The following is a 14,195-nucleotide window of genomic DNA, read 5'->3' as shown; positions in this document are numbered from 1 at the left end:
TGTATTGGTCCCATTGTATATATGCTAATACACTATGTACTTTAAATCAAAAGCACATATAAAAAATACTAATTTATTTAAGGATTATTTTGCGTTTACGCAATTTACCTCGTGCTCCCGTGTCAACTACCAATAATACATTAAAAATAAATGTGTTTTATTGTATGTCTCCAATTGTCTCGTACATGTGTTATTTGTAAAGATTGGCATGTATTTTTGTGGAATGTCAAAGGAACTCCGCCAATGTTTAAAGGTATTCATACGCACCGAATCGAGTCACGTTCTGCAGTCAGGTTATTGGGAAATAAACAGATTAGCCCAAACATAGATTATCGATACAGAAACAGTGGCAATTGTAAATATTTAAGAATAAACGATAAGGAAAAACATCTTGTTCCTTCTAATTACCGTCTTACTGTTAGTCACCTAACTTTCACGAGTTACAAATGTTCGCGTAATTTCACGACAAATCTCAAGAGCGAATTTGAAAGTCTCACGAATAATTTATCGAATGTTGTTTAAAATGAATCAATCTATTCGCGAATTCGTTTAAAATATTGAGATACAAAATACAGTATATGCGAAATATAACTAGATACCTGTAACAGTAATTGACCTTAGCTTTATGGTCATTCGTGACAAACATGTATAACGGTACATATTCTCGCGATAATCTTTTTAGCACTTTTTGTGAAAATATTATTGCGCTACAATGTAATTGTGCTAATTGTGTATAGTTTATATAGCCGTTATGGTCATTTTACTATCATGTTCATAATCAATTTGCTCTAAAATTTGCTTTCGGCAAAATAAGTCTGTTTCCTGTTGTATGATTCTCCATCTTGCATATGATTGTCTCATCCTTCATCGGAAACTGTTTGGGTTGGAACTCCGATTGAAAATATATATGCTAAGTCGTTAATGCCATATAATACTATAAAGTGTAGCTCGTCACTGCCATAGTGTAGTATATATGGGAGCTCGTTAGTTCCATATTGTAATATATATGGTAACTCGTTAGTTCCATATTGCAATATATATAGTAGTTCGTAAGTGCCATTTGGTACTGAGCCTATGGTTGGCCGTTAGTGTCATATAGTAATATCATATTCTCGCGCTGACAACTAATATTAAAGTCGACAACATAAGATCGCGACAAGTTGACGGCGACAAAGCGACAATTTGATGGCGACATGGCGATATCATCACCGTCGAGTTTTGATAAAGTCCATTTGATTTGATTTATTGGAAAAATTTGTGAAACAACACTAATTAAAATGAAATTTGCACACCAGTCTTCTTATTATCAGTACCTTTCGTCATTTATATCTTATTAACTCATGTATTTTAAAGACTACAATATCATTGCATCTGTTTTTATGTGATACATTTTTTTTTTTTTTTTCCTTGACAGATTTATTAACAAATACTTTATTGAAATGTATCATACCTTGTGCTGTATTATATTGGCTGTGTTCTCCGCCAATAATCTTGAACAAATGTAATAAGTTGTCATATGAATGTTTATTGTGAAAATATATGGGTTTTTTGTATTCAGAATAAAATTCTAGACCTTCTCGCCGCCGAATTGCCGCGTTGTCGACAGGGCAACTTTGCGATATTACTATATTGTATCAGTACTTGCGGTTAGGTATTGATTGTTACGTCATGTGTTTGCAAGCGTAACGTTACACTTTTCGGAGAAAACGACGTAAATTACGCTCACAAAATAATGACGTCACAATGGATACCTACCCGCAAGGGAGCTACCCACCATATGCACCGGCATCTTCCATGGGTTCAGATCACCTCCGATCACTACACCCTATATCATAAACAAGACAGAACAGATAATTTAGTCCTTTGATGTACATCAAAAGAGCCGTATAACGTACCCTGTGGTTACTTATGTGGCTTTGAAGTTAAGCGTCGCGCTCTCTGTAGTAGTTTTACGATGAGATAGTCCAGGAGTGTAGAGTGTATTGTAATATGTGCAACAGAATGCCTACGGGGGTGGGATGTGGAAGGGCTTTTCACATCCAATCCTACGGTTATCTGAACATCTACTGTTACCCCATCCCGTTTTAGCGATGAAGGCACAGTACTCATACGACTTATCGGGTTCACCTGGGCTCCAATCCACGAATGTGGCGGGATCCTCAGGTCCCCAAACCCATTCACCATTTACCTTCTTGAGTCCCATCCACAGTGTCCCCAAACCTGCAAGTATAGGAGATATTGATTTGATAGAAAAACAGGTATGCATTAAGTATTACTGTTGTTTTCTATCATAATTACAGTGACCGCAGAATCAAACCAAAAATAGACTCCTTGACATGTCCTTTTGGGCACAAGATTTCATAGAGAGGTGAATGTTTCGGAGCCTGCTGCATGAATGGGTATTCAGGGCGCATCAGTTTCAAATGTTTAATGTGTGGAGTGGGTAATATATGTAGATGTAAAATATGTAAAGAACTTTTAATATTCTGTCAAGTCTGTTACTGACAGAGGGAGACGATCAATATTTGAATTTCTTGAATATTTTGGTCAATTTTTGGTTAGGAATTCAACATAAGATGGCACCCCCACATAAAAGTTTAGCAAGATGGTAGATCTCAGTTTCTATTTATTCACAGGTTAACGAGATGCCATTCTTCAAAATTAGTGACAGGTGACCAGACTTGAAAAATCATGGCGTTTATAGGAAATCATTTGATTCTGCGGTCTCTACATGTGTAATACTATCTGGTCTCAGAAAATACAGTCATGTCTCCTGAGGCTGTATTGCATGGCTACCAATACAATAAAGCCTCGTAACATCACAGCGTCAACAAAATGACTATTTTCTCGGTACAATTTTAACATTGTTTTGTAGAATTTTAATTGCAATAAAACACCTGGCCCTGCAGGTAGGGCGTAAGAATTGTACCTGCTGCCCCTATTGCATGATCGTAAAAGGCGACTAAATTTAGGATCTTATCTTTTCTTTCTCCCTAAATTACTTTGTTCTTCTTAGAGTCTCCCTTGACACCACCTCACTTTTGGCCTTTGGTTGAGCGCTCGCCCCTGTGAGGAAGGCTCTGGGTTCTGTCCCCTAGCCGAGACACACCAAATTCTATAAAAGTGGTAGTTTCTGCTCCTGCTTAGCGCTCAGCATAACGGGAGCGGGACGACTGGTTTGCCCGTTGTCAGTATAATGTGACCGGGTGGGGTGTGTTGCCTGGTGTCTTCGGCGGCATGCTTCAGTGATATAGCACTATAAAAAGGGCAACAGTTCCACTATACAAGAAGACACAACACGAATATACCGCAGTCTCCCAAAACACGCACCTCGCACAACATACACGCAACAAACCGCATTCATGGGAGGCCGTCCTTACATGACCATAGCTGTTAATAGGACGTTAATTAATCAAAAAAAAAAAAAAAAAAGCAATAAAACATCGAGGAATGGGAGATAATGAGAGAAAAATAAACCTCTTTTTTTATATAAGAGAATATGACCGATAGGGATGTCTTCTTTCTGAAGGTCACAAATGTTTTAAAATCCTCGGCAAGCTTCGGGTTTTACATCAATTTGTGACAACCGGGTAGAATATCCCAAATATTTCCTACATCCACATATGAATTTTGGCAAAATATGTACATTTCTATCCACAGGGTTCGGTACATATCTATGTCACCAAATAGTCATGTCATAATATGTACAGGGGCGTTTGTTTTCAGCAGATTCAACTGTACAGAGAATACACATCGCGTCCTTTTTTACCCTGTTATGCAAATACCGGTGTGTATTTATATCATACAAATATGGCATTTACAAACAACGCCACAATCTACGAGTCAACAGTAATATCTATGGTTTCCTTTGTCGGACACCATCGAGGATACTTCTAAACATCAGAATGTCTATTAGTTACAATGAAAAAACAACAGTTCAAAATTACAGGCTTTGATATATAAAGCAAACATCAGATTAAACAAACTATTTTTATAAGTATATGAATATAAAGGCACTGATTCTAATCCCTTGTACATATATATGTAACAAAATGACCACAGCAAATTGGTTATAACAAAAAACACTCTACGTGTATACGTACATAGCTCAATGTAAAGTTATTCATTTAGGTGAATACCGAAATACAAGTGTAAATCAGCAATTTTTTTGGATATTACAATATGCTTTTATATGGCGATTTTCTCAGGACGTCAATCTGGCACCATCTGCCTATTTGAACAATGCGTTTATGGTTGATTAAATGGAATGTTCGCTAAAAGGTTTTTTTCCAAAAATTACACTTAATTCAAAAAGAAATTATAACACATAACAACTGATATGGCTCAAAATATTTAATTTGTCTAATCAGTCTAAGTTAAAGGATGTGCGCTACTGTAGCAGAAGTAAACAAGGAAAACTTGAATGAAAAATCGACTATATAGATTCATGCTTTGATCTTTTAAAAGAAACTATTAATCTAAGATTCGATTCTTAGACAGCTCTCAGAAACATGTGCGTCTATACCAACATCAAAGCACTGTCTTAAAAGGAAAGTTCACGGTAAACGAAAATAAAAACAATCCAAGAATAATAAGAACAAGATTTAAATAAGATTCTAATACGTACCCAGTCTATCCACTTTCGACTTGAGGAAGTATTGAACTTCTTCGTCGTCGACTCTGATGAGTGTCGAATTCAGACTTTGGCAGATCTCCTTATGGACAAGGAAAAAAACCATCATAACAATTTGCATCCAATAATTAAATTTCAATTAAACTCGATGGTGTAAATTAACTATAATAGTAATGTTGTCAGTAATGCCAGTTAACCATGCATTAAGACAAAAGTGCCATAAAAGAAATTATACGATATCAAATTAAAATATAAATTTAACGCTGATATTCTCAAAAATTTAGGTGTCCTGAATTTGTTTGAAATTCATCTGAGACTTTATGAATAACGTTTTGAAGTTGAAATGAAAACAAAATTTGTCTCAATTTAAGTTTCAAGTTTTAGGATTTGTAACCGAGTTTGATATTCTGTCTTGACATATTACATAGTTATATGTCCTTGTAGGTAGGTACTGATTGTGACGTTATGTGTTTGCGAGCATAAAGGCGCGCTTTTCAGAGAAAACGACGTGAGTTTCGCTAACACAATAATGACGTCACAGTGAATATCTACCCGCAAGGGACGTAACTATTTAATATGCAAATACAGAATTGCACGCATTCCATATGCCAGTCGATCCAATTGTGCAGTTGTGTCTCATTATCATTGATCATCATGTCATGATTGATTTTGATGTCATGTCTGTTTGACATAACAATGGTACCGCTCACGAAAAATAGATGTATAAATTTATAAATAAAGATATTAAACAATAAAATAAATAAATAAATAAATAAAACTTCCAAAAACGACCAAATGGCACCATTTAAAATTTAGGTATTTTTATCCCTTTCCAACATGGCTGTTATATGATTAAATCTGACGATCAGAAGTAAATAGAAAATACATGGTTAGTGTCTTACAATATAAGGTTCGAGACTTAGGAAAGCCGAGATGACGAGGCTTTGCGAGGCTTTGTCGTGTCATCTCGGCGTTCCGTGTCGAGCACCAAAATAAACCTTGTATTTTAAGATACTAACCACGTATTCTGTTTATCCTGCAACCATTATGACATTCAAAACGAAACCAAAATGCCAGTTATTTACTTTGTTTCGCTCGAAGTGAGACGTTTCTTTGATGCGGAGGAAAAGATTCATTCACTAAACCGAATGAGAGTGTACTCATTTTTACTACCGTGGGAGATATATAAGCGCATTCGCAAACAGTACCAGTAGATCTATTGCGTGTGTAAGATCACTGAAACAATATGGAAATACTCAAAAAAAGAATAATTATCCATCAAAGAAATACTCTACAGTACATACCTCCGCCATGAACCAAGAAAAAGACGCCGCCGCCATACGATAATTCCAGTAAAAGTGACGTTACTCTTTAGCGGGTCTGAATGACGTTTCATTCACCGGAGGGTTAAACTTTTGGGTCAAATTAGAAAAAGTTCCATCAGATGTGGAACAAATTCACGTGATTGTATTGAAGGATAAAACATTTTGTATTCACGGATAAAGCACAAGTTCATCCGGCAGTAGATATCGGTCAGTATGTGGAACAGTTGCGGGATAAACACTCATTTAAAATCCTTTAAAAGTTATACTTACAGGAAGCTTATTTGCATTTGTCTTTGTCTGATCATAGTAGTAACATTTTCCGTTGAAAGGCATCCAGTCAGCCGTCGGGCACACGTCAGGTAGATCTATGTCTGGAAAACGTCATTAGAAATTATAACAATTATCACATTCTTTTGCTTTTTAATTAAAATATCGAATTGTTTTCTTATTACAATTTAGAATTATTTTTATTGCAATTTAGAATTGCTTTTTAATTACATTATATTTTAAAAAAAGGTTTTTATTGCAATTTAGAATTGTTTTATTGCAAATTAGAATTTTTTATTGCAATTTAGATATGGTTTTTATTACCATTTAGATTTGCTTTTATTCCAAATTAGAATTTTTTATTGCAATTTAGAATTGTTTTTTATTACAATTTACTAGATTTTTTATTACAATTTAAAATTGCTTTTTATTACTATTTAGAATTGTTTATTATTCCAATTTAGAATTGATTCTTATTAGAACTTAGATTTTTTATTACAATATAGAATTGCTTTTTAATTGTCATTCAAATCCCTGTCATTTAATTGATTCTGACTTTGATTAAAATGGACATCTTGACCAATTGAAGTTAAGTTTAACCACATGCATGCTCTGTATAATAAATTTAGTTTTTATGTGGTTGTCGGTAACAAAGACGGTCTAGTTTAACTCACACAGCAATGAATATTTGGGTGTTATCTCGTTGACACAAAAGTGTAATATAACATTCGTTAAAGTCACATTATACCTAGTAACTATCAACAAAATGTCAAGTTAGATTCGACCCCGATGTTGTAAATTTTTGCAAATGCAGTTAAAATAGTTAAAGTTATATCAGATAATTCTGACAATGTTTTCTGAATAACTTTGGAACAGCAGTTGCTGCAAAATCGATACTTGTAAACATGCCTTCATTTTACACTGGTCGCCATTGAAGTTGTGATTATTGCCGAACGGAAGTCGGAAAGTTCATGACCCGTTCTCGGAGGAGTTCGGACAGACGTTACGTAGCTACGGTAGTAACATCGTTACACTGTCGGCTAACGTCAGCTTGTTTGACTAAATGGAACCATTCTAGCGACGTTCAATATTGATTTGCTTTTTATGAAAAGATTCCAAATCATTATCGTTCATCTTTACTTCGATTTATTCCTGTCTCTGCATGATTTATAACAAGATTTTTTCTCAATATTCTTCTAAATAATGTAAGATAAATAAGACAGATACGGATATTGGGACTTTAAAAATATCTAAGACTCACCATATAGGAAATATGGCTCCGATTTCCCGACACACTTAAGTCAAAAACGGAGTTTTAAAAGGTTTAAATTCCAGATTATTTTTACATGTAATTATACATTTATCATAACATCAGCTTTTCATATGCAACAACAAACTGTAATATGCTTTTTTATTTAGATATGCAATTGATTGGTCTGCTCATTGACCTATGCAGTGTTTCATTAGATTTATTCATAAGAGAATCGCAGTAAATGTTGCCAATATATGATCCTGATCCTTGGTCTTGACGTCCTTACCTAAGACCTGTATACACACGTGGTTTCCATCCTTCTTGTCAACACACATTTCCAGATCGGAACAGCTGTCTTGTAAACATCCCGAATTGCCCATCTGTAATCCAAACGTAATTTGTTGATATGGTAGAATGACATTATAACATTTGGGTTTAAGACAAGGGCATCCTCTGTTTGACGTTATATCCACATTAGACTATTTCACAGTAAAACTGATGGCATCTTAAACGAAACACATTGCCAATCACCTGGTTACAGAGACATACAACTTCAAAGCGATATCTATAGTGAACCGTTATTCGAATCATTTGCTGTTTCTTAAAGTAACAAATTACCTTATTATATGTATTGTCACGCACAGAGCCTTCAACCCTGGCTGTTAATAAGACGTAAATTTAGTCAAACAAACAAACAAATTCAGTTTTGCTTTGATATAGTCCAGGGTTGATATAACGACAATGATAGTAACCCCTGGAATATTGGGGATGACAAAGTTTTGGTTAAACTGATTCAGATACTGATCTCCAGGTTACTATGTTTAGTTGATGGAACAGCAAATACAAAGAGGCCTGCCTACTAAATGGTATCCCATTGACCATAGTTTAGATTCTACTATTCAAATTGCAGAATCAAAGTCAGCTATCGTGTGTAATATGTAAAGTCTATGTTCTAATATGATACCACACAGGAAAAAATGGAGGTTTTCCACTCAAACTTCCACCAGAATGACCATTTTGAAATAAGTTTCATTTTGTTTCTACAGCAAAATTATCCAATTAAACAGACAACAAGAAAAACAATCTATCCCCGGATCAACATATGGGCGAATTCTAAGGTCTTTTGTTGATTAAGTGGATTGTTTTTAATGTAATATTAAGGATGACCACAAGAAACCTCGAGGTGAAACTGAATATCTATATCTACAAAATGATACTTACCTAAGCTAATAACATGTTTCGCAATATCAAAAGATTAGAAAGTATGATAATGTCTGCTTGTAGTGCATGTACATGTATTAACATTTCACCTGTATACATTAAAACACACTTGAAGTTTTTACGAAATTCAAAACAACCAAACAGAGCATGTTCCAAAAATATCAAAAAGTGTGCATTTGCATAAAGAAATATTTCCCAACATTCTATGCTTACCAACAATAATTGGTTACTAGATCATTCAGCATGCTTATAATCATGTCTCTTAAATCTGTCCGTAAAATTACACATTTCAAAGAAGAAAATTATATATCTAATAGTGAAATCCATAATAATCACGTGTTTATTTGTTTTTTAAATACGAAGTAAAACACGTGCAACTTTCGCACGTTTTGTGAGAGTTAAATGACGATCTACGAATTCTTCTTTGATTTTGACGGTGATCTTTCTTTATCTATTTACTTAAATTCTATAATATTCAGTTTCATAATGTAATTGTCACCTTGAACATATTGAAAGAGAATATGCTTAAAGTATCTGTAATAAAATGAAAGTTATGCAAGTTTGTTTTGAAAACTAAAAATCATTAGATATGGAAAACGGTATGAAAGCCTTTCAGCAAAAGGTAGATATAGCGTTGTCTACATGTCATTGATTTATTGAATAAAATAAAAAAAAAAAAGAAATACGCATTTTACATACATGTAATGTATATGGCATATCAATAAATAAATGTGTTAAAATGTTTCTTTGTTGACTCACCGGCACATCCTGTAAGAATATTAGTGACGTCAAGGTTCCTTCTTCAGCAGATACCATCATCAGATCACAGGTAAGCTGTTCGCGGTCGTGGTGGATTTTCACACACAGGCGGTATCGCTTACACATCCTCATACATTGTGCCACCCCAATGATTTCCAAATGAAGAAATGATTTGTAATTGGCATTTGATTCCAGGTCGACATGTTCATTTCTGGCACAAAAACCAGTAACGAAGGAAACTGACCTTAGTAATATAATAACTGTAATCAAAATTAAATTGAAGGGTACCCTTAGCATGACTTCACATAGACTCAACTTCACATAATACGCTGGATATTCGAAGACAACTTCTTCCCTCGAGTAATATTTATTATTTAGCTTACCAACACGAGTACCTCTATAAATCGATCAGTTATAATGATTTTTGATTAGCCGCATTACTAAATTATGAACTAAGGTATTTTGAAATTCTCATCTATACAATTCAATAACTTTCTATTATAAGCAATGACATCTAACCGACCGCCAGGCAGTATGTAGCCACGCCCCCGTCGCAGTACCGATCAACGCAGCCGGGTATCGCGGTATCCGGTTGGTTCCATCACGTTATTATAAAAAATGCAACGTAATGCCTATTTGGTCAATACAATGACATTATGCCTGAAAGATAATTTATCTTTTATGTATTTGACACAATCAAGAACAAAACAACCCATCAACAACATTAGAAACATTACCAAATAACTACAATGTATTTTATCTTTGTTTTAATCATAAAACTACTTTCTGTTTGCCCAATTCTTTTTCTTCATACCTCACCGACGAAAACAATCCAAGAATGAAGCGAAAACCCGACGTTATCGTGACGCCACATTTTTTTCATACACCGATGAAAAAAGAGATTTTTTTAAGTAACAATAGAAGTAATACTTACAACTAAATAATTGTTGTGTGGAGAGAAATTTCGTGATTCCCTTTGTTCTTTTGTCATTTTTGACAGAAATGAGCTGTAGGGAAGCTACAGTTTATTAGCGGATTATTAATAAGCTGAAATTCACCTGACTGCTAATAAAACCAGTAAATAGCATTTATCCTGCAACTGTCCCACATACTGACCGATAACTACTGCCGGATAAACTTGTGCTTTATCCGTCAATACGAAATGCTTTATCCGTCAATACGATCACGTGAATTTGTTCCATATCTGACGGAACTTTTTCTAACTTGACCCAGAACTTGAATCTTCCGGTGAATGAAACGTCATTCAGTCCCGCTAAAACGTGACGTCACATTCATCAGAATGACGTCATTTTTACTGTATCCAAAATCTCGTATGGCGGTATGGTTTTTTTTCTTGGCTCATGGCAAAGGTATGTATTGCAAAGTAATTTTTAAACGGGGGTATATTGTTTTTTGAGTATTTTCATATTGTTTCAGTGATATATTACACTGAATGGATTTACGGATGGTGTTTGTGAATGCGCTTATTTATTTTCCACGGCAGTAAAAAGGAGTACACACTCATTCGGTTAAGTGAATGAATATTTACCTCCGCATCAAAGAAGCGTCACGCTTCGAGCGAAACCAAGTAAATAACTGTCAATTTGCTTTCGTTTTGAATGCCATAATAGTTGCAGGATAAACAGAATACACGATTAGTATCTTACAATACAAGGCAAAGCCTCGTCATCTTGGCTTTCCTAAGTCTCGCACCAAAATAAACCTTGTATTGTAAGACACTAACCATGTATTCTCTATATAATATATTGTTCCATGTCATTTATACGTTTCAATTAGTATCGCTCGACACCGACATGCATATGATGCTTAAAGGCCCACTACATTTCAGAAATAGCTCCTAACTTTCAATATGAAATTGTAAAACCAGATCGAAGTCGCCAACGTGTTTAGCGTATCGCTAATACTACACTAATCATAACATTCTGAACAATTATTTAAATAAATTTAATGTTAAGTTTTATAACGCGGGTCGTATTATGTTTTCCGCAGACGGCAAAACAGCAAAATTGTTAAATAGATTACGCAGGGAAACTTACATTTGTTTGGTGTTGTATAGCCTTTTAAGACAATGTATATGAGTTTTCTTATGTTGATTTTGAGTATAAGAAACTTTTATTTTTGGTTTCGGAAAAGAAGTGAGCCTCAAAATACTAGCCCTTGCATTCTCGCGTGTCTGTTTCTACGTAGGCTATGCTGTAATTTACAGCTGACTTAACAAATGTTATTGCCTTTGACGGTTATACTAAATTATGAAACAGACAACCCAAGTACCGTGACTTCGGTCGATATGATAAAGCTATAATGACAGTTTCCTTTAGATGTATGAACATTAAAACGTAAATGTAAAACGATAACTGCACCAGGTGACTCGGAAGAGTGGATATAAGCTGCTTCATCGTCAGGCTTACGAAAAGAGCAGCTATTTGGTGTAGATCATAACTTACCGATTACTTTATAAACGTTCTTATTTTAGCGGTAGTTTTATTATAGCGCCTTTCGAACTGTTTTTGAAGCGGTTATTCATATACCGCGCAATTTTGTTTAAAAGTATATTTCCGTTATTGAACCAACGAGTTATGTTTGCGGTATTTTATCATGTGTGTAGATAGTATATTGCTGGTGCACCCTTGTTTGTTTGGTAGTCATTGAAACGATCACATTTTCGAGTTTTTTTTTGTTTTTTATTTTTTTTATTTTTGTATGCTAGGTCTTCGTATAGTAGTGCACAGGGACTTGTAACGTAGGTTGTGAGAAAGTCTGTTGTGTATACATGTGTACTAGGCCTATATACTATATAAAAGTCTTTTTATATAGTATATAGGCCTAGTACACATTATACACAACAGACTCTCTCACAACCTACGTTACAAGTCCCTGTGTAGTAGTGGAGGCCTTACCGATCTGTGACCTCTTAAAGATGTGTTACCACAGACAGAGAGCATAAACTATACTCATCATTGGATTAGCTGATGTTTACTTATGTGATGAATTCTGATTAACAAAAATTTTTGTTCCATATAGGCCATTGTGTCATGGACTTTCTTCGGATCGTAATTAGTTATCGTTTATGTTTTTAGCTTCAAGTAAAATAAGGAGCTTAAAGTTTTGAATGGTAGTAATGGTGTAAAGTTAGAAAATTTTGTTACTGAAGAAATATACTAATTCGTCTGCTTCTATTTTTGAGGAAGAAAAAAAATCATTCATCAGCGGTGTAGCATCTTTAATTAACGGTACAGTCCTATCTGATAAAGAACATATCCCTTTCAATACTTTTTCTAACTGTTCTCTATGAAACACAGTGTGAATGAGGATCCTTACTGAAAGTATAATTGAAAACGCAAACACATCTAAGACAATGGTAACATCCAGCAATTTATATAAATTGACAATAACTGTTAATTGTTGTAAACAACCGCATAAATACATCTTGTAATTATGTTGAAAAGATATGTGCTACCGATATTCTTAATTTGCATATTACAGAGTTATCTGCACTTGCGGTTAGGTATTAATTGTGACGTCATGTGTTTGCGATTATAACGTCATACGTTTTGGAGAAAACGACGTGAATTGCGCTCACAAAATAATGACGTAACAATCGATACCTACCCGCAAGGGAGCTAACTCTGTAATATGCAAAGACGGAATAGGAATCAAAAAGGAGTATCACAGAAAGCTGACGTCATCTGTGATACTGTAACGTTATTTTAAGACCATCCTTAAACCCTAAAACGTTTATAGATACGCACGATGATTCATCAATTCAAACGCAACTTTATATATTTATGCTTAGTAACGTTCTCGGCCATTTACTGTGTCACATACGTATACAACAAAGACCATAATTGAGAGAAATTAGTTATACAATGCAACACTTAAGTAAACAATGTGGGCTCAGATTCATGGTCTATTTTCCATATCAAAAGACAATGCGACATTGCAACATGACCGAAGTCAGCAACCTTGTATTTTATTGAGGTTATGAGGGCATAATGATAATGGAGCCCGTGTAAATGTTATGTAACCCGGCTTTTAACCCTGGCGAAACCGGGTTATATAAAATTTACACGGATCATTATACCCTCTTAACCTCAAAAAATAAAAATATTTTCCTTACATTTACAGTGTTTCGCGCAAACGAGTATAATTATTCTCGCGACAGTTGCACATTTTTTTAAATACCCATCTGTTTTTTCCTCTCCCGTCATCGTCAACCAATTCGATTAAACAGCTAATGGCAATCGGGTCATTAAATGTTCCAACCAAAAGTGGGTCAATGACCCCATGTTTCCCGATGCATTGCTACGCCATTGGCTTTTAAGGAATAACAGAATCGCTGCACGTGTTGTGCTATCATTATACACTGAGAATGATAATACTAGAAAGCATGGTTATCGAGTCTATGTCGGTGCATACTGTAGATATTATTTACTATATTATATGTTGTTTTTTTAATCGTTGGCATCGTATCGTTTTCATTCATAAATGTTTCATTATTATTATTATTATGTGAATAATAGTCTAAAACTAGATTTTACTAGATTGTAGATGAATGGTGTCAAATCATATTACATTAACAATATACAAATATAAATAGCCATTACAGTTAGTTCATTTCAACTGCATAAACAAACGTGACAATGAACATGATTTATGAAAGTCATACATTATTTACATCTTACCCAAGGGGCACATAATATCTAAACACAATTAGTTA

The 14,195-nt window shown here is 34.6% G+C and overlaps 1 protein-coding gene across 1 annotated transcript; it reads right to left on the bottom strand.

Annotated features, from left to right (window-relative positions):
• Positions 1 to 1,389: 1,389 nt before the first annotated feature.
• Positions 1,390 to 9,583, bottom strand: LOC138336613 (C-type lectin domain family 2 member B-like). The gene is made up of 5 exons (XM_069286133.1): positions 9,458 to 9,583; positions 7,764 to 7,857; positions 6,229 to 6,329; positions 4,628 to 4,715; positions 1,390 to 2,220 (listed from the first exon to the last, which is right to left on the bottom strand). The coding sequence occupies exons 1-5, from the start codon at positions 9,581 to 9,583 to the stop codon at positions 2,006 to 2,008; spliced, it is 624 nt and encodes a 207-aa protein (XP_069142234.1). The 3' UTR covers positions 1,390 to 2,005.
• Positions 9,584 to 14,195: the final 4,612 nt, after the last annotated feature.

This window comes from Argopecten irradians, chromosome 12 (genome assembly GCF_041381155.1).
Source record: "Argopecten irradians isolate NY chromosome 12, Ai_NY, whole genome shotgun sequence".
Taxonomy (NCBI): Eukaryota; Metazoa; Mollusca; class Bivalvia; order Pectinida; family Pectinidae; genus Argopecten; species Argopecten irradians.
Note: the sequence above shows the minus strand (reverse complement) of the source record. Positions and strands in the feature narration are given on the sequence as shown.